A 25,472-nucleotide genomic window follows, 5' to 3' on the forward strand; every position below is an offset into this window, starting at 1 on the left:
GCGTTTATTGGTTGACCGTCTGTTGGTTTTGGGAGTAGGAGCGTTTTTTGACAGCGGACTGCTCCGAGCAAAACGTTTCAGAAGCAACAATTTCTGGAATTGTAGGGAGTTGCCGCGTGGGAGTCGAGAGTGTATGAAGGTATGTATAACACAGAATGATGATTATTAATGCTTTCCATGTTTTATGGCTAATTTACTTGGTTTTGCACAAGGAGGGTGGAATATGTGACCCGTCAGCGCTTATTGAATTTCATTCATGTTTGGGTGCAAGTATTAGGTGTCTCGATAAATGCTGCAATTCAGAAGTAATCGTTTATAGTTCCTTTTCTGGCTAATGGAAGTGAGCACCAAGGGAATATTGATGCAGTATTGATCTTGCAATCATCACTCACTCTAATTTGATGATCCTGATGTGTGTCACACATTAAAGTGACTGGTGCTTGCTTACATGTAAAAGAATAGCAGTTCCCCGTGTCAAGCAAGTGCCAGTGAATCATCTGTTCTTCCCGAGCAACCGTAATCATCCATTATTGCTTTGAACGCACTCTGGAAAGGATGGTCTCGTCTTTCCTGGTCTGGATGAGGAGGTGGGGGGGGGGGGGGGGGTTGGTGAAACAAGCACATAAGAACACTTTATGTGGAGGCCACCTTTTGCAGATTTAACAGGGCTTTGTCTTGAATTCTTATAAGCTTTGGAGTGGGATTCATATTTACTCTTGAGTGTTGAATCCTATGGTGGGGGCATCCCTGGAATGTTGGAATGGTTCTTTATAGAAGTTGAGATAAGTGTCAGGTCGCAAGGCAAAATTGCTCCGCATTGCCTGTAGCCTCCCCAAATAAATACGTGAGAAAGTAACAACTGGTTAACAGTGTTTGCAGTGAGGGAACTGGAACAAGTAGCCTCTATTTGCCATTTGTGGAAACTATCTGTGCGTTACTTCACACTAAACCTTCAGAAATCTTGTTGCAAATAATGTGACTTTTGGCGTTTCAGCCAGTTCAACCACGGGATAAACCAAGGAATTTGAGAGACGACACTCAAGTGCACTCACTTTTCAGACTCGACAGACAGTGAGGAGACACTTTGAAGCGTGAACATTCGTGAAACACTGAAATCAAGTGTGAGGGTGAGCAGCTCCAGTCAGTGCGAGTTGTATTTTATATACTTGTTTACCTTGTTCCACCATTAATCCATCTCTCTCCAACATAATCTGGACAGATTTTAGTCAAATGTATGAATCCGAAGTTTTTAAACGTCTTTTTTTAAAATGCCAAATACAAGATCTGTATAATATGGAATCGATTTGGCCTGTTTTAGTATTACCGGTACATTATGTCATCAATATGATTCTCAAAAATGTGAATATTTCTGAATTCAGAACCAAAATTTAATGGGAACATTTGAGGACTAATAATGATACTAGGGGTGAGAATTGCCTAGTACCTGGCGATTTGATTCGTATCACGATTCATAGGCCACGATTCGATGCCGATTAATCCCGATATGAATCTATAAATAGATTATTGTGATTATTTTTTTAACTCAAATTTAGAAAATACTAATCAGTAAACTTGTTCATGTACACAGTAAGATTTGTATGAAAATTGATTTATTTATCTGAAAATTCAGGCTTATAACTGAGCCACTGCATTTAACAAACAAGTTTCAGTCTGTTTCATGTTTGAACAGCACTGAAATCAAATATTAAGGCTTAATGTTCCATTAATATAACATTCTTCCAGGCTTAATGTGTGAATCCTAACCCTAAGTAAGACGTTTTGTTGAATATTCCCATTGAAAAATGATGTTTATCGAATCGATTCGGCCGCATATCGAATCGATTCGAGAATTGCGCGCTGTAATTTTAATAACGCCTCTAAATTATACTAATCATTAAAATGTAGACGAGTGGTTGCACACAAATGCAACAAAACTAAACCCACGATTATAAAAGAAATCACAATTTCAAAAATGAATGGAAATGTCCTAAAGTCTCAAACTGTGCTGTGGGACTTTTATGCATCTGGCATTCAGTTTTGCCCAAAGGAAAGAACAATCAGAGTTAAGAACAAGTAAAAGGACAAATTCCATCCATGCATCCATTTTCTATACCGCATATATATAGCACAGGCCGATTAGCCAATCGCAGGGCACACACAGACAAACAACCATTCACACTCACAATCACACCTAGGGACAATTTGGTGTTTAATTAACCTACCATGCATGTTTTTGGAATGTGGGAGGAAACCGGAGCACCCGGAGAAAACCCACACAGGTACGGGGAGAACATGCAAACTCCACCCAGGAAGGCCAAAGCCCGGACTCGATCCCACGTCCTCTGGACTGGGAGGCGGACGGGCTAACCAGTCATCACCGTGCCACCTCACACACACTGTGACTTACTAAGAATTAAAACAGAAGAAGAATCTTATAATGTATTAATTAATTAAAATTTAAACATTATGTAAAAAAAAAAATATGTAAGACATTTTCAATATTTTGTTTAAAAGTAATAGGAAAATGCAGTTTTTTTTCATTTCCTCAATTATATATAAATTAAAAAAAAAGCCATCTCAAGCTGTAATTTATAATACTAATCAGTGTTATCATACCGTCAGGTCAGAATGGAATATCGACCCGTGCTACCGCATATCCTCGTTAGGGTCAAAGGTGAGTTTGAGCCTTTCCCAGCTGGGTTTGGGCGAGAGGCAGGGACAGGTCGCACAGCACATATGGACAAAAAAACATTTATAGTCAACCACTGGTCAATTTAAAGTCTTCAATTAATTTTTTGAGAGCATGTTTTTAGAATGTGGGATGAAATTATGGTGCACGGAGAAAAAACACCCCAAGCAGCCGGAGAACATGTAAACGCCTCACAGAAAGGCTGAGGCCAAGAATAAAATCCAATTTGCTTAATTCCATATAATTAGGATTTTCATTCTTCATTTCCTTTGTTTGAAGCCTCTGTTTGTTCTTTTTTTTCCCCTTCCAGCTGTGCACATTAACAAATAACTGACTAGTGTTTTGCTACCAATTACAACAAGAGGTTGCGGTGGCAATGATGAAACACTTCTACGTGTGGCTTGTCGTTACGTCGAAAGATGACATCAGAGGCATATTTTAAGCTCGTGGCAACAATGATCTTAAGTATATGTGTGGTGAAACTATCATTGGAACACTCAACATGCCCTTAAATTCTTGGAACGCCTGACATATTAAATGGGCTCCAATCTCAGCAGCATGTCCATTACTGCAATAATAGTATTACCATGACTACACAGGAGGACAGAAAACCACTAATTAACAATTCTTCCAGATCCGGTTTTTTTTTGGGGGGGGGGGGGGGGTGAAGGGAAGGTCATATTTTAGGTGTCCAGGACCTGACCTCATAACTTACCCACGCCAGCAGGCCGAAACAAAACGTTGCTAATAATGCACCCTTGCGATTAGGAGCTGAAAAGAATCAGACCGATTCTTAAATTAAAAGGAAACAACTCAAATGTCTGAAGTGAGTTACTTGGAACCCCTATGATTATACGCAAGAATATAACAGTTGTTATTAGGGGTGTTAGAAAAGATCGATTCGGCAATATATCGCGATGTTACAGCGCGCAATTCTCGAATCGATTCGATATGCGGCCGAATCGATTTTTTTATGGGAATATTCAACAAATCGTTTTACTTAGGGTTAGGGTTCACACATTAAGCATGGAAGAATATTATATTAATGGGACATTAAGCCTTAATATTTGATTTCAGTGCTGTTCAAACATGAAACAGACTGCAACCTATTTGTTAAATGCAGTGGCTCAGTTATAAACCCGAATTTTCAGATAAATAAATAGAGTAAAAAAAAAAAAAAATCGCAATAATCAATTTATAGATTCATCGGGATTAATCGTGACCTATGAATCGTGATACGAATCGAATCGCCAGGTACTAGGCAATTCACACCCCTAGTTGTTATACTACAGTCGAGTGGCTCCAACTGCCGGACACAAATTCCCCGTGTTTTAACATATTTGGCCAGTAAAGAGGATTCTGATTCAAGAACAGCAGTTGATGTGCCTTTCTTTCTTTCTCTCTTTCTTTCTTTCTTTCTTTCTTTAGGAGGGGAAGATGAATGTGGAGGCTCTTACTCGAGCAGAGCTGCTGACACTCCTCAGTATCTTGGAGGGAGAGCTCGAGGCCCAGGAGGTGGTCATCCATGCCTTTAGGGTTAGTACAATTGTCTCGTCCTTTTTCGCTGCCAGTGAATAACTGAGGAGGCCACACATGCAATCTTTAAAGGCTGGAATGAACCTGCCTCAGCATTAACTCGCAAAAAAAAAGAACGCCACTTGACGAGAGGGGATGTGTAAACAGGAAACCGAGGAAACGGCATGAGTGCAGACAATGGTGCGGGATTTTGGTTCCACCAATGTCAACATTTTTGCTCAGTGAGGGGAGTGAGTGATTTGGCCTCAATTCATCGACTGGGAAAATAATGCGGCATGAAATGGGAAAATTGGCCTTAACGTGAGGATTGTAGTTGAGGCAAATGAGCAGCGCACAGTCATTACTTGTTATCAATCAACTAATCAGATCTCATTTAAATAAGTTCTCATACATAAGGTGGTGTTGACTTTTGTGAAGAAAGTTGTGATTTCTATTGTGCTGTACTTATATTCATTGTATAAGTAGATGTTATGCTGTTAGAAAGGTTAGTCAGCCTAATTGGGGTGGGTGGCGGGGGGTGGATGGGGGGCGGGGGGTGGTGGGGGGGCGGGGGTTGGGGGCCGGTGGGGTGCCTGGTGGGCCTGCAGTGCCCCGTCCTGCTGCGTTGGGCCGGGGGCGCGGGCCGTGTTGGGGCGGGGGGCGCTCCTGCTCCTGGGTTTGCTCTCCGGCCGGTGGCCCTGGTGGGGCCCGGGGGTCGTCCTTTGGCGCTGCCGCGGCCTGGGGGGCCCTGAGGTTTTGCGCTTGCTCTGTTCCGGCGGGGGTCGACGGCTCCCCTCTTTGGTGGAGATTTTCATGCATGCCAGATCCACCACACCAGCATCTACCGAAACTCAGACACAATCTGTTTCCTCCTCAGGTTATTGAATCGGTGGAGGCTGGTGTCTCGGATCTCACGCGGCTTCGTCTGTCCTTCCTTCCTTTTCTCGGTCTCTCCGTTGGTCTCTTGAGGCCTCCCTGACTTTGTTTTTTGGATTTGTTGGGGTCTGGATGTTTCTTGGGCTGGGGAGGAGTTCTGGTGGGGGGTGTCTGGTCGGTGCTGGATTTCACCTTCCTTGGTTTTCTTCGGTCCCCTCGGGTCTCCTGGTGTTCGATTTAGGTGAACGGTATAAGATTTTTTTTTTCTAATAGGTTTTCTGGTGAGCTAACAAACACACGCACGCACGCACGCACACACACATACTCACCCACACACACAAAAAAAAAAAAAAAAAAAGGTATGTATGTATGTATGTATATATGTATATATGTATGTATATATGTGTATATATATATATATATATATTTAAAAAAAAAAAAAAGAGCAATGATGATGACATTTCCGAATGAACAATACTGAGCTCTAAAAAAGAAAAAAAAAAAAAAAAAAAAAAAGAAAAAAAAAAAAAAGAAAGGTTAGTCAGCCTCCCACACTTTTTCAATTCAATTCAAAAGCCTTTATTTGTACAAGGATTGGTCTCTCTCCGCCGGGCCCACGATTGCTTCTCGCACTCCATGCTTGGATGGAGCCATTAACTCATTCACTGCCATTGACAGCAATAGACGTCAAAAATGTGTTTGAACTATTTCTATTAGTTAAACTTTTTGTTTTCCATTTTTGTTAACTCGAGTATGAAAACCCAGATTATTTTTTTTGTACATTTAGAACAGATGTAAAATTTGTGATTAATTGTGAGTTAACTAGTGAAGTCATGTGATTAATTACGATTACAAATTGTAATCACCTGATGCCCCTAATTTTTAATAATCTTTTCTATAATTTTTTTAAAATAATATATATATATTTTTAAGATTAAAAAATTAGGGGCGTCAGGCGAATACAATTTTTAATCGTAATTAATCACACGACTGCACTAGTTAACTCACGATTAATTACACATTTTATATTTGTTCTAATACAATAAAAAAATAATCTAAGTATTCATACTCTTGTTAACAAAAGTGGGAAAATTGTTAAACTAATAGAAATAGTTCAAATGAATTTTTGACGTCTATAGCCGTCAATGGCAGTGAATGAGTTAAATGCCACTGAATGCATTGAAAGCTCGCCGATGTAGCCGGGGTTATAACGAACAAACGGAGCTACCGCAATTGTCTCGAAGCTTTTTAATCTTGGCTATTTGCGTCTTAAATGTCGGCAGTCCAGATTGGATGCGTGTATGGTAGGCGGAGACAAAACTCAGAACAAGCCCCCAGTGATCAAGCTTTGGCCAAGTGGGCTGTCACCTTTTTGTCTACCCTCTCGTTGTATTTCAAGCTTTGCTGCTTTCCTTTCAGCTTCCCCCACTCAATCATGTCAGACAGCAATATTCCAAGGCAGCGCTCATAATTAACCGTGACCCTTGTCCCATCTGCCCAATTGCGTACACACCCACACACCCACACACACACGCACACACTCTAGTGGTCTCTGGTGGGCTGTTTGAGGTTGGGTGTTGACTCTGTGGCGGATGTACGGGCTTCCAAAATCACTGACTTACGTCCTTTCCTCTGTGGCCTGTCCACAATAAACAGGACAGATGTTCTGATAGTGTTAGGGCCCAGTGCTACAAATAAATCTTTATTACACTGGTTTTATTTTTATATTTGAATGGTGCCAACATTGAAAACCTAAAGAAATAAAAGTTACAAAAATTACTAAATAAACATCATATGAAATTGACTTTTTTTTTTTTTTTTTAAAGATCCTCAATCAAAGGTATGGGGAAAAATGCAAAGTTTTTAACCTGGAAGGAGGACTTGGATAAGCAGTTGCACTTGAGGGAAAATTCCCGAGAACATGACACAGACAGGTCAAATTCCAGTGGGTGTGGCCTATCTTTTGACTTGTCTTTATCTAATGGGGAAAGCAAATATCCTCTGTCTGTCAGGCATGAATGGCACAGAGGCTTGTTACCTTAAAGGAATGCCGGTTTCAGACATGAAAGTGGGAGCAGTTCTCTTGTTCCATGCTCGTTCCAAGACATTGTTCCAATTTCAAATTACAAACTTAGTGTCAAACATGACACAAGGACTTCTTTTTTTTTTCAGATTTCAATCATGAAACAAGTCCAAGTCCCGACAACTGGTTGGGCAGTTTGTGGACAGTAGTTGTCAAATTACAATATACGCAACGATAACAACAGTTAGATTTGCAGTATCCAATAGATCATCATAATGGAAACTGATCTGCTTAGCATAAGAAAGTGGGAAGCCCAAAACGGTAAAGACCTGAAATGGAACTTTTAGTGGTGCCTTGCGATACAAATTTAATTCATTGTACTGAATTGTTCTATACAAAAACACAGTCAAGACAAGACTGTACCTGATGCTTTGTCCTTCCTTGTTCTTCTGTGGGTTATATTGATGGTTGGTAAACTAGCTTAATGTCGCATTAGCGCCACCAACTGATTTTGTCCCTCTTTGGCTGGATGTGAAATTTGCTGGCGCCATCTAGTGATAGGAGTGTGAAAAGCACACCTGTAGCTCAGACAGAAATCTAAAAATAAGAAAATAACATCTTAAGTTAAGTCACTTGTATCTCAAGGCACCACTTGGTTGACAAGAAAACACCAATGCTTCATGTTTTATGTTTGGGTTAGCCGGGAAGGAAAAATAAAGCAAAAGCTTTACCAGATTTACTGGAACCTACTGTATGTTTCTCTGAAATTAATAATTACTTGGATGACCAAAGTCTGCCTACCTCCTTCATCATCGATAACACTAATGTCTAAGTCAGTTAAACATTACTTGGTAGCAGTTTCAATCTATTATCCCTGAGGTGAATTGAGGTTTATTGGTCTGATGTCTGAATGTTACAGCAAAAGCCCCAAGCGCAAAAATCTACTCCCAACATCTAAACACTGGAGATCTCATTTCTCTTTCTGTCCCTTGTTTTATTTGTTTTGGCACGTAACAATAGGGCGTAGTCATATTGACCCTGTCTTTAAATCCAGTCTGGTTTACGGTTGGTGCGTTGATGTCATCGTCAGTTTTTCATGTGTACTATATTCCTGTTCTTGGATAAAAAAAAACTGAAACGTGATAATTGCTTAACTTGTTTAACCACAAAGGAAGCGGTGTACACGCGCGCCACGGTCAGTTTAGTAAAGCCATTCTCATAGTGTCAACACATTATGATATCCTTGTGAGGATTTCAAATGACAATGTGTAGTTTCTCTATCACTAAAACTTCTCACATATGTATCTAGTCTTGTCTAAACAGGATACTCGAATTAACTCATTCACTGCCATTGACGGCTATAGACGTTGAAAATTCATTTAGAGTATGAAAACCTAGAAAAAAAATTATTGTACATTTTGAACAGATATAAAAAATTGTGATTAATCGTGAGTTAACTAGTGAAGTCATGCGGTTAATTACAATTAAAAATTTTAATCGCCTGACACGATTAAAAAAATATAAATAAAATATTATTACAAATTAGGGGCATCAGGCGATTACATTTTTTAATTGTAATTAATCGCATGACTAGTTAACTCACGATTAATCACAAATTTTATATCTGTTCTAAATGTACAAAAAAAAATTTCCTTAGGTTTTCATACTCTTGTTAACAAAAGTGAGAAAAAAAGTTAAATAGAAATAGTTCAAATGAATAGTCTATAGCCGTCAATGGCAGTGAATGAGTTAATAATCCCTTTCTGTAAAATGAATACAGCAAAAACCAAAATACATAAATAAATCCACGATTTTAGCCATTTTGCCCCTTGCTCTTGACTTAAAGTAGCATTAAGGAACTTTTCAACCTTAATAAAATATTTTCATAACTCCTCTGATGAAACATCAATTTAAAACTAGTTGAATGGTACCTTTGCCACAATCTAAGGGGGTTTGTATCATTTTTACTGGCACAAAGCAACTTTGAGGAGGATGGTAGGAACACTGCCACACAAAAAAACTACAAATGTGCTGCTAGCTACCCCGGATGAAAGGACAGTCCAGGATCAACATTGGCTCGGATTCCACTCGCTGGAGTGAGCTAAAAAAAAAAAAAACGACGCAACGCGCTTGTCCTCATAGGAAATATGGTCTTCCTTCAGACATAACATTACCGCTTTTGTCCATATGGCGTCGACATAATCAACATGAACTGAAAGTTCCTTAGTGTTGCTTTAAAATGACATCACAGTGCCTAAGAGCTTAACTTGGGAGCGTCAGATTACCAAACCCAGAAGGCAAGTGAGACATGACGGTCATTATCTGAGCCCTTGAAAAAATATCAATATCGCAACTTTGGCCCATGCAATATGCGTAGCGCAAAGCTATGCAATACGTTTTTAATGGAATTTTATGCTTTAACATTATCACAACTAACTAAGAATACATTGAGCTTGCTTATTTTGCTACATGAAAAAAATGCAGTTGTTTCATTTGTTAATAAAATGATCATGTCATTTATTTAAATCCATGTTAACCATCGTTATAATTTTCCATTTTGTTATGTTCAACAACTACATCGCACATGTTTTTCCAATATCGTGCAGCCCTAGTTGGGCATACGGTGAACGACATACGCCAAATCCTAGTTGTCGACGGAGGGGGAGGGGCATGGTGTGGCGGACAACGACACGCACCCTGCCGAATAGTCTTCATCGACAGGTATGGGGCTGCGGATGACATTACATCACTATTCATTGATGTGGGAGGGTGTATTATAGCAGGGGGTAAAAAAAAAAAAAGATAGGCGGGCCGCTAGGCTTACGAAGCACCGGGGGAAACCCTGCCCTTTAAGTACTGCTTTTCTGATCACGCCACCCTGTGGTCTCTTTCCAAATGTTTCGACAAGGAGTAGGCAAATTCTCAATGGTTGCAAGTCTGAATGAATTGAGATGGCACCCTCAAAACAAGTGCTACGCAATGTTAATGTTATGCAAACGACCCCTGTGTAGCCTGGCACAAACTTTGGAAATGTGCAACCCAAGATGCACTCAGTGGCACTCACAGGTGCAGCTGTATCCATTCATCCTCATTTATTAGTTAATGCCCTCCACAGTATTGTTCAGACGCCAATGAAAGGCTTGACTGTGTGCACGTAACAGGAGAAATGCACGATAATGACACCATTCGCCGCGATAACGACCGCAGCAGCAGCAGAGTTCATTGTTTGTCAGTCTTTGCACGGTCCCGCTGAGGAAACAAGACTCCGTGGCTGCTCTCATCTCACACAAGGCTGTGATTGTGCCTGCGGGCAAGAATTAACCGACCGACAACAGATCCCTGCAGGTGTAGGTCAGGTTGTCAGTCACATGTCACGTTAGTATGCCGGATGGGATTCAAGCTGATGAAGTGACATCCTAAGAATGTGTAGCATGCCTATTCCAGTGACAAAACAATTCCAGGAAGTAGTAGATGGGTATTTACATGCCTGCGGGGGGGGGGGGGGGGGGGGATTTCAAAGGCCGTAATTATTGTTTGATTAGTGAAGACATTTGTCGTCTATGGCTGCAGAGAAGTGAGTCTTGCAACGTACTTATTATGTTTATACAATTTTTTTTGAGGGGGGCGGGATTGTAGAACTACTTGCTTCTAGGTTAACACACTATGGAGCACACACATAAGAATGAAAGAGGCAGACATTGTGCACCCAGCCTCACATTGAAGCCTAGTGGGTCAGACAAGGAGACAATGGCTGGGACTGAAGGCATTGAGACAGTGTCTTTGTGCAAGACCTCTAATCTCTTCTCTTTGGGACACATTCTTTGTTCAGCCAAAGACAAAGATTCAAATGTAGCGTCTTTACTGTTGCCCTGAGGGTGTACAAGTGTGCAAGCGGAAAGAAAATGACTGCCAGAGTGCGACATTTCTGAGAAGCAATGATACATTTGGCGGAAGAATTTCTTGTATGTGTGTTTGGGAAGGAGTACGATGGCGTGTCCTGATCGTATCAGCTCAAGAGTTAAAATACAGTATTTCACTGCGACCTTGCGCAAAGTTCATTCCTTGTCATCTGCTTCTCTTTAACAACCTTGACTCATGCAGGATACAGAATTTGTCAACTTTGTCTAAAATACATCAACTCTCTTAATTATACAATCTACAACCGTTTGATTTCATGGCCCGGTCATTCACCTTTGCGTCTCTGGGGAGGAATTAACATCTGCTTTTGGATACAATCTCACCCCTTTGTGTTTTGGTTGTGGGGAAAGACCATCTGCTTGTGCTCACACTTACCATAACATCGCTGCATTGATGTCCTAAACACACACACACATATACACATACATGCGCGCACCCCCCCCCCCCCCCACACACACCCATGGGGGTAGGGATCGGGCTGGTCCACGAAGAGGGAAAATCTGCGTATAATTGGTCTGGTTTAAAAAGATCAGATATTTGGCATTTTATGTACAATCTGTAATCGGTCATAATCAATGACGCCATCAATCAATGACGTCATTGATCGGATCCACAAAATAAAACACTCACTCCGGGGATGTTCTGGCTACCATCATTAATAATCTAAGATTTCATAAATGTGCTTTCTGCTCACCCTCCAAACCGTTTTTTTTTTTCTTCCATTATTCTTTAATAATTTGGGGGGTTTTGGTGGGGGTGTCGCTTTTTTTCCTCCCCATTTTTCGTTTATCAGGGTTTTTGGGTGGATGTTTTGGGTTTCCCAATACATTTCAATGGTCGTCAGTTTATATGCAAATTTTGGCTATTTGTGGGCCGGGCTGGGCCCAATCAACTGCAAACAAGTTGTTTAACTAGATTTCTTATATTAATCCATCTTTTGAATTTTTTATTGATTTTTTTTTTAACTCACTGATCAGCTCCAAAATCATTGAAAGGTGTTAAGGATAAAAATATCAATTATCTACTGTAATAATAATTTTTTTCTTTTTTTTTATGCTGCTAAACATCCATCCATCCATTTTCCTAACCGCTTATCCTCACAAGGGTTGCAGCTGATAAACATTCAATATACAAAAAAAAAAAACCTGAAACACCCCCCACCCCAAAAATCCCCCCAAAATAAAAAAAATATTTTTACAATTTACAAGAAATGTTGTTCTTCTGATATGAACAAAATCCAAGTATGAATGTACTATAATTTGGAACACGCCTTTGCCTTTCGCTAACCGATGCTAACACAGAAGTCATGAGTGCAATAAATATTAGCTTTAAAACATTTCTAGGATAACGCACTTATGAACAATCCAACTAAAATGAGGGGAATTCCATGTGGTTGGCTTCCACACTAGAAAGGGTGCAAAATAGTTCATGACCACAAAACGACATTAATAAAGGATAGTCTAGAAATGTTAGCATGAATTGGATTTGACCTTTTTGATTGGTCAGGTTTCGGTTTCGAGTCGGATTACTCTCAACCTTAAGGAAGTCCTGAGCTATGGAAAGTGGTTGACTGAAATGCAACTGTGCCCAGCTTTTGTACTTCACATCACAAATCCACTGTATCAGAGCATACATTATGAAAGATTCCTTTTTGTGTGTCCTTTAGGCTCAACACAAAGAAGCTTTCATCCAAGAGCGTTATGGCCAGTATGACCTCAGCGATCCATTTCTGGCTTTGCAACGGGACAGCAAAGCAGCGGGGAACCAAAACACACTCGCCCAGACTCGTGCAAACCTGCAGGGGCAAGGAGTGGGCCCGAACCCTATGGCTGTGCTTAAACTAGTCATGGCCCACTGCAAGAGGATGCAGGAAAGGATGACGAGACAGTTGGCAGCGACTGAGAGCAGACACAGAAGGGTAATCGATTCACGCACTTTTTTTCAGGTTGTAAAACGCTCGCCCAGCTGCACTTCAATTTGCGTGAGACGATGATTTGAAAAAGCCGGGACGTGTCACAATCAGGGTCGTTCAATAGCCTGGATGTGTGTGTAAATATGCATTTGACGTTTTAGACACTGGAATTAAATCCCTCCCCAACCACACCCAGGGTTAAAGGGATATAAGGCTTAGATGAGTTGTTGCGGAGGTTGGCAGGTTCATGGGAATTTTCCATCTATGCATTTTTTGGCAGCACTCATCCTCGCTAGGGTCACGTGTGAGCGAGCGGGCATGACTTTGGGCGAGAGGTGGGAAGCACCCTCCACTGGTTGCCAGTCAATCACAGGGCACATACAGACAACCAACCAATGTCAAACATCAAGCATCATAGGAGGCTCAATCTAATATGTTATTATTATCACTGTGGAGCAGTGGATCAGTGGTTAGCGCGGCTGCCTCACAGTTCTTAGTTTGGGATTACAAATCCAGGTACTAGGGGTGTGAATTGCCTAGTACCTGGCGATTCGATTCATATCACGATTCATAGGTCGTGATTCGATTCGATACCGATACAAATCTATAAATTGATTATTGCGATTTTTTTAAAACAAAATTTAGAAAATACTAATCAGTAAACTTGTACATGTACACTGTAAGATTTGTATGAAAATGTATTCATTCATATAACTGAGCCACTGCATTTACCAAACAGGTTGCACTCTGTTTCATGTTTGAACAGCACTGAAATAAAATATTAAGGCTTAATGTTCCATTAATATAACATTCTTCCAGGCTTAATGTGTGAATCCGAACCCTAAGTAAAACGTTTTGTTGAATATTCCCATAAAAAATGTATTGCTTAAAAATAGATTCGGCCGCATATCGAATCGCTTCGAGAATTGCGCGCTGTAATATCGCGATATATTGCCGAATCGATTTTTTCTAACACCCCTACCGGGTACCCAGGCTTCCTCCCACATTCCAAAAACTTGTTTCCATGGTTATTTGAAAACGATATTGCCTGTCGGTGTGAATGGCTGTTTGTGTCTGGCAAGCAGTTCAGGCTGTGCCTTGTATCTAACTCAACGTGCCGCTCAGTGGCCAAGAGGTAGATGACACCAAAGACTATAAAAATGGGGGGTTAGATCACCAAATGATTCCCGAGCGCGGCTCCTGTTGCTGCTCACTGCTCCCTCGGGGGATCGGTCAAATGCGGGGGAAAGAATTTCACCCCACTTAGGTGGGTGTGACAATCAGTGGCACTACGTCAGCTTCGATAGGCACACCACACCATAGGGAGGGTTAGAAGTAAAGAAAATGGCTGGATGATGGATTGTTACCACCTGCTAGTAGGTATTGATGGCAGACGGCAGAGGTGCCATCTAGAAGAGTCAAAAAATTTCACAAGTGCTTCATGAAGCTTCATTTTTTTCCCCATCACTAAAGCAGGTATTTCTTCCTGTTTTATGAAGGGTAGGTATTCTGCCAAGCAAGGTCATATTTAATGTGGTCCTTTTTGCCATTTTCCTTATTCTTAATTCACATTGAAGCGGGCGCTCTTCTACTTTGATTCACTGTTACCATGTTTCTGTTGACAGATAATAGCTGATCTAGCGGAAGAAAAACTGCGACAAGACCATGAATCTGCGCAGAGTGACAATCTCTCCTCGATACTGCAAACAGAAAGAGATGAACTGTCGCAACAGGTGCTGACCCACATAATACTGACGCAGCTATGGATGTGCTAGTGTTCAAAGGTGCCAAAGCATTCAACTTGCTGATACACGATCTGAACCGAAGCGATCGTGTTGCTTTTCTTTTTTTCTTTTTTCCTTCTCTTTGTATTCCTGCCTGTTTTTCTTTTAAACTGAAAACTGTGATTTACTGTAAAAAAGCAGGGAGGTCGCAGGAAAGCATCAGTGGGGGCTCCATTGTCTCACTCAGTGGGGTGGGCAGGGCTTTTAAAGTTCAAGATCATACACAGGCAGCATTATGCACACGCACATGGCTGTCAGAGAGGAAACAGACGAGGAAGAGGCCATTGTTTAGTTGTCCTGCCTGGAGTTTATGACCTCGGGAAACTTGAGCTAATGGATCGACATGTCTGGTCAGCTCCAGCGCACATGCTCGAGTGCGGCGTCAAGACTCTACATTAGGGTCTTACGTAAGACAGTTTTTCTCAGCCTTTCCGGTTTGGAGTATAGTCCATTTTATACCTCCAACAAGCTGTTGAAGTAAGATAGTCACTCTTTAATTATCCATAAATACATATACAATCCAATAGATTTGTTATCAATCAATGTTTTACGGCACATACTTTTTCCCCTGAGGGCTACCTACAAAAAAATAGAAGGAAGTAAGGGCCCGTTAGATTTGTTTGTTTGTTTATTTGACCTTATTAAACATGCTAAAGCCAATCAAACAATCAAGCAAGTACACGTTGTTTACACTGTATACAAATTGTTTATATGAAGTTGTTATATTAACTCATTCACTGCCATTGACGGCTATAAACGTCAAAAAATATTTTTAACTATTTCTAGTAGTTAAATTTTTTCCCCACTTTTGTTAACAAGAGTATAAAATCCTAGACTTTTTTTTTTATAATCTTTTTGTTTTTTTAAAGAAAATATTATTAAAAATTAGGGGCGTCAGGCGATTAAATTATTTAAAAATTAGGGGCATCAGGCGATTAAAATTTGTAATAGTAATTAATCGCATGACTTCAATAGTTAACTCACGATTAATCACAAATTTTATATCTGTTCTAAATGTACAATAATTTTCTTTTAGGTTTTTCATACTCTTGTTAACAAAAGTGTAAAAAAAAGAAGTTAAACTAATAGAAATAGTTTAAATGAATTTTTGACGTCTATAGCCGTCAATGGCAGTGAATGAGTTAAAAAATAAACTGCTATGTCAAAGCTTTATGTTAAATGTGATAAGGCAAATAGTTTAGAAATTTTTCTTTTAAGGTTTGGGGTGGCCCGCAGCCCCCCTCCCACTAGAATAGATCCGCACCCCCACTGAGCAGCAGCTGAATCCCATCTTTACATACAGAACCAAACAACAGCAATCTGTAATAAGATGACCATACTTGAGGATCACTCATTTGATATGTTCACAAATTGTAACTTGACACACAAAAAGTAGAAGTAGAAAAGCTTTAGTGGTAGTCACTCACGCCTACTTTTTCCAACACTACCACCCTCCTTTAAAAAAAAAAAAATTTGTATAGTTTTATTTTCAGTTTATACCGTAAAGGCAGTGGGCGGGCCACAAATGGCCCCGGGCCATATTTTGGACCCCACAGTTCCATGGCATACTTGACCATGAAATCTGCCTGCAAGTGTGAGTCGTTGATTGGATGTGCCCACATATAAATGAAAAAATTCTAACAAATAAAAAATAGGACACGCAATTTCAAGTCAAGCAAAGCTGAATTTCAAGAGATACCTAATGACCGCAATAGATTAAAAATAAACCTACCATAAATCCCATAGAACTTCTGCACGTTAACCTTCAAACATTTATCTAAAAGATCGAATGGATCTGGTGTCTGGGTTTTGACTGGTGTCTGCCAATTGTGTGTGAACCTCTGCCTTATATAGTAGCCATTGCAAAGCAGCCTTATTCTGCCCCCTTGTGGCCATTAGCTACCATGTTCCACTCACCGTTGCCATTCTCTCCCCAGCTTCAAATTGAGCGTGCGGCAGTGCAACGACTGGAGCGAGAACAGGATGAGGCCATGAGCCAGGCGGACGAGTCACTGAGCCAGCAGCAGCAACTTTCGTCCTCTCTCAGCCTGGAGCTCCAGAAGGCCAACAGTCGAGCACAAGAGGAGGCGCAGAAGGTCTTAGAGCTCCGTACTCTGCTCCAAGAGGAGACGGGAGCGGTGGAGAATCTACAGGGGCTCCTCGAAGAGGAAAAGAGTAGGGCAGCGGAGCTTGAGGCTCAATCCAAGACGAAGCTTGCTGATTTTACCGCCGAGCATGAGCAACTGAAAGCCAGGCTCGTCAAAGAAGAGGAAAGGAGTAAGGAACTGAGGAGACAACTTGAAGAGCTGAAAAGGAGATTGGCTGAAAGCAGTGAGCCCAAAGAGGGGCCCTCTAAGATGATTGCTGTGTCCACCTCCGTTCAGACTGAGCTTGACGGCAAAGTCATTGTCCCTGTAAAAACATCTTCGGTGTTAAAGGTCAATGGCCATCACAATCTCAAAGAGACAGATCCAACTCAGGACGGGAAAGGAACAGAAAACGGAGAAAACGGGGGAGGAGCAAACTTACTTTCTCCTCTCAACCCTCACCCTCAGACTGTACCTCACTCCCCCTCCAGCACCGCCTCCTCGTCCCTCTCCTCTTCTCCAGTTTCCTCACCAGTTTTGGCCAAACATTTCAACAGCCCCGGTTTCCATCAGTCCTCCTACCAGGTCGGAGTCAATCAGCGATTCCAAGCCGCCAGACACAAGTTCCAAACCCAGGCGGAGCTGGAGCAGCACCAGCACGTTGGCCCTCTTTCCCCCAGGGACCTCTCACCCACCACCTCCTCCAACCCTCCATCAGAGCACAGCGCAGCCAAGCAGTTGGCCCGCAACACCGTCACGCAGGTGCTGTCCCGCTTCACCAGCCAGCAGGCTGGTGTCAAGCTGGTACCGATGAGCAGCTCTCCGTTTGGAACAGACTACCGTAACGTAGCCGCATCGCCTACCGGGGGGAGGTCCCCTTCCGGTCCGCTGTCTCCGGGTATCCGCTCCCCTCTGACCCCTCGATCGGAGAGGACTCATCCTCCTCCAATTCCTCCCAAGAAGCCAGGTATGAGTCCAACCCCTGGCTCCCCGAGTCATTCTGCCCGAACCAGCCCGTTCCCCGAATTTTCAGGGAACTGCAGCAGCGGACTAGAAGAAGCAACAGAATCTGACCTGGTTTTATCTTCTAATAGTTAATGTTCACACCAAACTGAATTTCGACTTGCCACACTACATGGGTCTTGTAAAATTAGGGTGGCGAGACGTCTCGTTTAGTTCGGGAGAGTTCTGTATTGATGAGACTTACATCCCGCATCCCGCTTTTTACGCAGATCCCGTCCCGGCGTCCTGTTTATTTTTTGTCATGTGTATCACACTAATTTAACTGTTAAATTACTTCCTGTTTACTTCCAAATTCACGTTTGCGTTCTCATTCGCATGTCATCGGTAGCCAACGTGTTTTTGTCACACCAGAAATAGAACTAGGCTACGTCCTGTTTCTGTGTCTAAGAATGATGGGAAATGTAGTCCTAACTGCTGCCAAAGCCAGCTGATTTTTTCTGGCGCCATGTTTTCAAAGTGAGACCGGTGCCAGGTGAACTACAGCTGCCAAAAAGTTTGGATAATGACGAGTGCTTCGATAGTTAGCGCTGTGGAACTGTCATCCAAGATAGCATTTAGCATTAGCTAAACTAATAACCTCCCACCATTGACGAAAAGATTCGGCGCATATTTGGTTTTTAGTTAAATTGTAGCAGTTTTTAATTTTGAAAATCTGGTCACCGTATGTAAAATCCATCAGGACTGCACAGACGCATAAAGCCAGAGAATATAAGCTAGCCTTGGCATGTTTAGACTGGAATGAATGGCACTGGCACCAGAATAAAGTGCAAGATGAAAGAATCTGCTGTGATTAGTGCTGCTCACTGTGCGCGTTCCTAACATTGCGCAGAGGGATGATAAAGGACGCCCATAGATGAGTTCAGCAAAAAAGACATTCCGACTGGAGGGCTTCCCTGCTCGTATCATAGCAGGCCACTACCTCACTGGAAGTGTAAAATGTAATTTGTGAGGCATGAAGAAAGCAATGCATACACTTGGAATGCATTGAACTTGAAAGTCTGTGGCATTCACGCACAAGTTTTTTTTCTCTCAGAGGATCTTGCCAATTACATAGCACTGTACATTTAAGAGACTTTGATCCAAAACTTTTTTAGTTGTTGATCTAGAATGTAAGTAGTTGCCACCGATCCATAAAAAGAAGTGAAATGTTTTATTTAAAACTCTTGTTTCAAAGAATAGTACACTGTAAATCAAATGTAGTCACTTTAATTACGCCAAGACTACACCGCAGTACTTTTTTTGGTCTGTTAATCAGGGATACTGACTTTAACCAGATAGATAGAACATGTGTCATGTTGATTTCTGTGACTCATTTGTATGTCAAGTTAATTGTATTGTGTTAACAGATTTTGCTTTAGTTTGTTAGCAACATTGACTTTTTACTTAGCTTTCTTACCAAGAAGAGCGTAAAACAAAAATATTCTGTTGAGTTAAGATTTTTTTTATGCTGAGTCCAAAATTGCAGTTTTTTCTCTCTCCATAATTTACCCTCCAAATAAGCAAAATCCCATTTATTAACCGTAGTGAGACTGTAGTAAGAGCGGATTACGAGTGGACTCATTTTACGAAAATCAATTTCACCTTCTGCTGTATTTTGAAGTTTTCAATGCTTCTATTACATCTTAAGTGTTTCATTTACATACAATTACACATTTAAATTTTGAAAAGAAAGAAAACGGTGATCCTATGGCACTTGATGTGATAGAATAACACATCAGTTTTGGATTCAGCACCACCAAATTTGGTAAAAAGCATTTATCAGACCTAACTCAACAAAAAATGTGTTTCCTAGTTTATTAACTCGGACACCTCGGCCATCACAAACGTAACACGATGAAAATGGAATTCCTGAGGTTGAATAATTGAATATTCTAGCCAATAATACTTACACAAAATGTAACAAACTACAATTTTGTGCTTACTATGCACTAAACACGTCTTTTTTTTTTTTTACACACTTGGATGTCAACCATACGACTCTTGCACATGTACAATAACAGCAATCCAGCAAAGTTATTCTGTCCTTTAATTCATACAACAGAATGGGGCAGTACATGCAGCACATGATCAGCACACACAGTCGGTAAGTCTGAGGGTTTAACGTAGCATCTGTTCAAAAATGTCTGCTTTGAAGTATCGGTATACAGTTAACAGTTTGATGTGGCCCTTCAGAAGTTAACATGTTGCTTTTGCATGGCGACTGATTTATGTGCACTTGGCATTGACCAACAAGTCATTTATAACAGTGCAGTATTTCATGACTTCAAAAGAAAACAGCATATTAAAATAGAAATGTGCATCCGTGGGTGGGAGAATGGAGTTCTTTACCATAGGAAAGAGATTTTGGCAAATATTTTTTCATGTTTTCATTCGTAACGGGGGGGGGGGGGGAGAATAAAAAAGACAGCAGTGGAGGTGATGCTGCCAATGCAAGAGCACATTACAGATAAGTGTTGTCTTATTTGAGTCACACGGAGGACAACTTGAAAAAACGTTCCCTTACTTGACAGACACTACATGGAAGTTCACATGACAGGAGCAGAGCTATGCAAAAGATTGTGCTGCTTTGTTGAGCAAACCCAAAATGTCCAACTGTTGAATTTCACCGCTGTGATATCAATAAAGGCTTCTTGTTCTTCCTCGTCCTTACATCACGTCGAATTTTTGTCAATCACCTCACAACCCATTCCAAATTCATGTCAACCACAAAAAAAACATACTTCCTTGCTACAAAACACTATTTTAGTGTTCTTTGTTTCTCACATTTTGATTGACCAAACTCTCTTTCTTAGATAACTGATTCCGTTTTTTTTTTTTTTTTTAATATCCTGCACCCTGACTCAACAATTCTCACACGCCACACAGTCACAACCATTTACTGCAAACTATGACCATCTCCTTAAGTACAATTCTCCCCCCAATCAGTCTGCAATTCTTCTGTTTTGATGAGTTGTTTCAGTTGATTCCTTTGCCCCAAACTGCTATCGTTTTGCTTTGGTAAGTCCATGGGTACGATTAGGTAGGACCAGCGGAGCCAGAATCTCCCTGGCCAGTACCCGATCTTCCTCTAGACATTCTGCATCTCCTTGCCAATTTTGTAACTTAGGATTTTATTCCAGTCGATCTTGGTGCGTGTGACGGGCAGCTGGCGGCGGAGAGCCTTAAAGGTGGTATCTGACATGGCCTGGTAGTTCTCGCTGATTGCAGTCTGGTGACAAATGTGGAGGAAATACAATAAATTACGTATGATATTTTATTATCATTAATCTAACTGCTATCTGATATACGACGACAGCAGTTTACCTGGTAGTCATTTTCAGCATTTTCAATAATGTCAACAAATTCCTTCGCTGTTTGAATTTCATTCTGTTTGAAACACAACAAAGCCATTCTATTTATAATCTTTCACCCAAAAAACAAACAAAAGCGAGTATAACCATTCAGAAGTACAAGGCTAATGGTTTACTTACAGTCACCGATATTGATTGTTCTATCTCCTTATGACTAACCAGTTGCACATTCCCATCTTCGTAGTAGTGCACCTACAAACAGGAAGAGCAAGGTTAGTCCTGGTTTGTCCCTTTCACTTTGACCTAATTCATCATTCAAGCAAAAAGGTACACTGAGGCCAACTCACCTGGATTTTCAACACTCCAACAACCTGTGCAGTGGACTGGCCAATGGTAAGTTTCCACTCTGACCTACAGCGACCATTCCTGTTTGGCAATCAGAGAGCCATCATTATAGTTACACATACTACAGTATATGCCAAGCTGTTCGATAACTTTTAATATAAGGTGGTACCAAAAGTTTTTGGGTTGAAACTGATGTCCCTCAATGCAAGCTATGATCGTTTGCTGGCCATCAACAGTTTTCCCATACACCTGTGAAACACAAACAATATACACAAGGAGGAAAGCAAGGTTATTCGAGTTCACGGAAACAAATGAAATAAACTAAAATTGAAAAAAAAAAAAACATTTTCGTTCACAAAATAAAAACAAAAACGCTTTTTTAAAAAAAAGAAAGGAAACTACATTTTGTTTACAAAACTAACAAAAATGATTAGAATTTTAGAGAAAATGTCCTGTTAATTAATTCAATACACAGCCCGAAACGCAGCGTTGAGTAATTTATTTATTTTTGGTTCATATCTTTAAAATGTATATGAATTAAAAAAAAAAAAGTATACAGATTTATGGTAATTTGTACTTCGCAACAGGAATTCAAGCCACAAATTCACTTGAGCAATTAAAAACTTGGCAAACAAGGGATAGAAAATGAAACCATCCAAGTTTTATTTAAGACTTTAGGGTCGTGATACATCTAAGTTTAGAAGCAATATTATGCAGTGCCCTTATTGTACTGCAATGTAAGTGGATTGTTATACATTTCCTGTATTTGACTTGAGGACGATTGTATTCAAAATAAGTTTTTACTACACAATACTTAATTGATTTTTTATTTTTTTTGCACACAAGAAATTAAGTATTATAACCCTTGGAGAGAAAATGGGTCAATGTAGTTTGTGCACTACTAAGTGGTGCTTGCACTTAAAAGTCTAGTTTGTTCCATGATCACACTCGTAACTCAAAGCACTTATATCTCAAATCATCTTTCCCCATTGAAATGAACTCGTCCAGCCCCACATTAGGCTCCATTTGTTGTATGCGTCTTGGCCACAAGAGGTCAGTATTATAAAGACATCCAGGCTAAGTGTGAGTCAGTAAATTGCGGTACCGGTAATATTAGTATTTTTTTTTTCTGAGAGCATAAAGAATACAAGCCTTTGAGTATTTTTAGATTGTCTGTCTACACATGATGCTACTGTTGGCATTCTTATATTGGTTATAACACCGCAATGCAGATGCAATTTGTTAACCCGTGTGCGATTTTTTTATTGTTGCATTGTGTGCAATTAGTGGTGTTTCCTAAGCGAGCAGTGTTATTGTTTTAAAAATACAATATGCATTTGTCCTTGTTTAATTTAGCTTGACAACAGCTTTTAAAGCCACTTTTGTTTTTGTTCAAGAGAGAGGGCGAGCAATGTTCTCTCTCCCTCTCTCTCTCTGCTTCTTGTGAATTGAGCCGACTTGGCTGCCGCCCTCATCTCAATTTTTTTCCCCTCTGATTTTCCAAAACCTCTACTCGAGGTACCATTCTATTATTTTTGCAGCACTTGCGTGACTCACTGTGCAGACTCCGGTAGGGTAGTGCTCTTTGACATAGGCACTGAGGGCACTGTCGCAAGAATCCCTCCATGCTTTCAGAGATGCGTCTTCTTCATAAGGCTGCACGTCGCTCACTTCTTTCCGAAGGTGGTCGTAGCGGAAAGACAAGTTGTTGCGAGGGTCCACGAAGCGCCCCTGACCCACGTCACCATGCTCTGTAATCAGGACCTGGAAATAAAACCAAGGAGGGAAATATTATTAAATAAATACCGTCAAACTGTGTTTTTGATATAAAGAAGGAAATATTATGGTGACGCATACCGGGTCTTCATAGCCATCCAGTCTGGCAGGTGTGAACTGATCCATGTTGTACTGGGCAAAGGAGCTGGACAATTGGGATGGATTCAATCATACAATTAGGATCATGTTATGTGCTATATCTTGTTCCATATGCCACACAGTAACACGATACAATGTGCTACTACTTTCCTAATGTTAGTGTATTTGAAAATAAGTGGTACTTACTGTGATGCTCCCTCCCTGAGAAGGGTATCATTGTCAAGAAGAAGCCGCACATCTGTAAAGAAAAACATACATGCTGACCTAATCACCTCTCTTTATAAATGGGAATGTAGAAGGCCAATTTAAATCCCAGGGATTACCCCCCCCCCCCCCCCCACCCGCCCCCCAAATACTTAGAATACAACTATGCTTAATATGTGCCATAACATTTCAAACTGATTTGCTATATTATGACTGGCTGCATCTTTATTTATGCGCACAATCTAATCATGGTTCATTAAAGGTAAATACGCGACAACTCAACTGTATCTTGATTAAGTGTAAATGACCACCAAATACAAATCAAAAAGTTCTCAAAAAGTCAGAATAAACTAACAATTTTCTTGACAGATTATCATACCAAACTATTAACTGACAAAATTAATGAGAAAGTTGTGTGCAAAATAACTCTGACTTGATTTATTCATTGCTTTATTCAAAAGTATACACAGATTAATTTATTTTTACATTATTTGGCAAAGTTTGCATGTTCAAATACAAGGACGTAAAAGATGTATCTAGCCCGACCCGTCTAAATAATTTTTTTTATATTACTAACATATATTAGGCTATTAAAATACATTATACTCAAGTTATAAATGTATGAAAATACTTAATGTTGAGAGACCTCTTACCATTGAAGACCTCATTGAACTCTCCTGGAGGCGCACGGGTCACAAAGTTGGCTGCAATGCGAACCTTTGAGACCAAAAATAGATGCACAGTATAAACATTAAATTAAGCTGAAATGCAGGATTTTTTTTTTTACGGTATTAATGAAACTTCAAATTGGTAGTGCGGTCTACAATCATGCTTGTGCAATGTATGCACATTTCACGTTTCGTGAAGCTCAATTATGCCCAAAACATATTTTGAAGGGAGGGGGGATTAGGACAAAATTCATCTGCTGCAATTGAACAGGTTCCCTATTGTTTTCTTCATCCATTAACAACTGATTTGAATTAGTGCATGCTACTTTAAGGTTTGCAGTCACATTATCATGCCTATGCTCGTGTACAGCAAGCGACCACCTGGTACTTTGATGACTACGTAACAATAACAATAACAAAAACAAATAGGCTTGGGTCTTCATCGCTGGAGTTTACGAACGTTTGCTGCCACTTTGATCCCAGGGTGGGTCTAAAACTAAACGACCTGAAATGGGGACTTGAAGTCATGTGAGGCTACCAAATATTTGAGCTGCAACTGTACCCCTCTGACCCAAGCAAACCTTCCGATTGGCTGACATGCATCCGGGTGAATGCTGACGAGAAGAACTAACTGAAAATTACCAAGTGTATTCAGTAGTAATGTTGCATTTAATTCCGACGCATTCCATGCAAAAATAAAAGAGTATACCACACAATTATCTAGCTAAATAAATTCCGCTAGCTGGAGATGCCTCGCCAGCACTTGCTAAATGATAAACGAAAGCTATCTTGGGAATACAGTCACATTTGTTATTACACTGCGTCGCCTTATCCCCCAGTGTGTGAACATTAGTTGTTAGAAAACTAAAGCAATTGAGCTGTAAATGAAAGAAGTTTCCAAGGTTCAGACCTTCTCCTCGTCTGACAGCGGTTCCTCAAAGTCAGCCATCTTGGCTCATTGTGACCCCACCTACTCGCTCGGACTGATGGAACCGGTGCGATTGGTAACAAGTTCAAAGGAAAGTGTGGCGTTTTCTATCTAAAATGAAAATATCACATTCACTGTGACGAACATTTACAAGTTTCATCAGCGTTTACAACAAAAACAAACAAAGAAGAGTTTGGTGGGTGCGGGGGTTTATCCCACTTAGGACTTTTATTACCACTACTTCCTGTTGTTTCACAGAGTTAAAAATAAAAATCCTTCGAAATAAAATAATAACCATAACGAAAGGTATATACTATAGACGGCTGTCAATCAGA

At 40.5% G+C, this 25,472-nt stretch overlaps 2 protein-coding genes across 3 annotated transcripts; one reads left to right on the forward strand and one right to left on the reverse strand.

Moving 5' to 3' along the window:
* The first annotated feature begins 31 nt into the window (after nucleotides 1–31).
* Nucleotides 32–20,476, forward strand: cttnbp2nlb (CTTNBP2 N-terminal like b). Of its 2 annotated transcripts, XM_086067631.1 has the most exons (6): nucleotides 37–139; nucleotides 995–1,127; nucleotides 4,118–4,225; nucleotides 12,688–12,939; nucleotides 14,559–14,666; nucleotides 16,655–20,476. In XM_086067631.1, exons 3-6 carry the CDS (start codon nucleotides 4,127–4,129, stop codon nucleotides 17,900–17,902), a joined length of 1,707 nt encoding a protein of 568 aa, XP_085923757.1. In that variant the 5' UTR covers nucleotides 37–139; nucleotides 995–1,127; nucleotides 4,118–4,126; the 3' UTR covers nucleotides 17,903–20,476. The 2 variants fall into 2 exon arrangements, with proteins under 2 accessions (XP_085923756.1, XP_085923757.1); XM_086067630.1 differs by lacking the exon at nucleotides 995–1,127 and having other exon boundaries at nucleotides 32–139.
* On the reverse strand, nucleotides 19,836–25,367 carry capza1b (capping actin protein of muscle Z-line subunit alpha 1b). The gene is made up of 10 exons (XM_086067632.1): nucleotides 25,120–25,367; nucleotides 24,195–24,258; nucleotides 23,524–23,575; nucleotides 23,320–23,383; nucleotides 23,020–23,226; nucleotides 21,632–21,711; nucleotides 21,465–21,543; nucleotides 21,298–21,369; nucleotides 21,131–21,193; nucleotides 19,836–21,035 (listed from the first exon to the last, which is right to left on the reverse strand). The coding sequence occupies exons 1-10, from the start codon at nucleotides 25,156–25,158 to the stop codon at nucleotides 20,895–20,897; spliced, it is 861 nt and encodes a 286-aa protein (XP_085923758.1). The 5' UTR covers nucleotides 25,159–25,367; the 3' UTR covers nucleotides 19,836–20,894.
* Between the last annotated feature and the right edge of the window lie 105 nt (nucleotides 25,368–25,472).

The sequence above is a fragment of the Leptonotus elevatus genome, chromosome 2 (genome assembly GCF_054856555.1).
Source record: "Leptonotus elevatus isolate MCC_2025b chromosome 2, RoL_Lele_1.0, whole genome shotgun sequence".
NCBI classification, from domain to species: Eukaryota; Metazoa; Chordata; class Actinopteri; order Syngnathiformes; family Syngnathidae; genus Leptonotus; species Leptonotus elevatus.

Excerpts from the sequence above, each read along its gene's own strand:
- cttnbp2nlb (XM_086067630.1), top strand. Across the intron at positions 12,940-14,558 it reads CTGAGAGCAGACACAGAAGG|ATAATAGCTGATCTAGCGGA; the intron begins GTAATCGATTCA and ends TTCTGTTGACAG. Across the intron at positions 14,667-16,654 it reads GAGATGAACTGTCGCAACAG|CTTCAAATTGAGCGTGCGGC; the intron begins GTGCTGACCCAC and ends TTCTCTCCCCAG.
- capza1b (XM_086067632.1), bottom strand. The coding sequence starts at position 25,158 with ATGGCTGACTTTGAGGAACCGCTGTCAGACGAGGAGAAG. Across the intron at positions 21,194-21,297 it reads AACAATCAATATCGGTGACT|AATGAAATTCAAACAGCGAA; the intron begins GTAAGTAAACCA and ends TGTTTCAAACAG. Across the intron at positions 21,036-21,130 it reads ATGCTGAAAATGACTACCAG|ACTGCAATCAGCGAGAACTA; the intron begins GTAAACTGCTGT and ends ATTTGTCACCAG.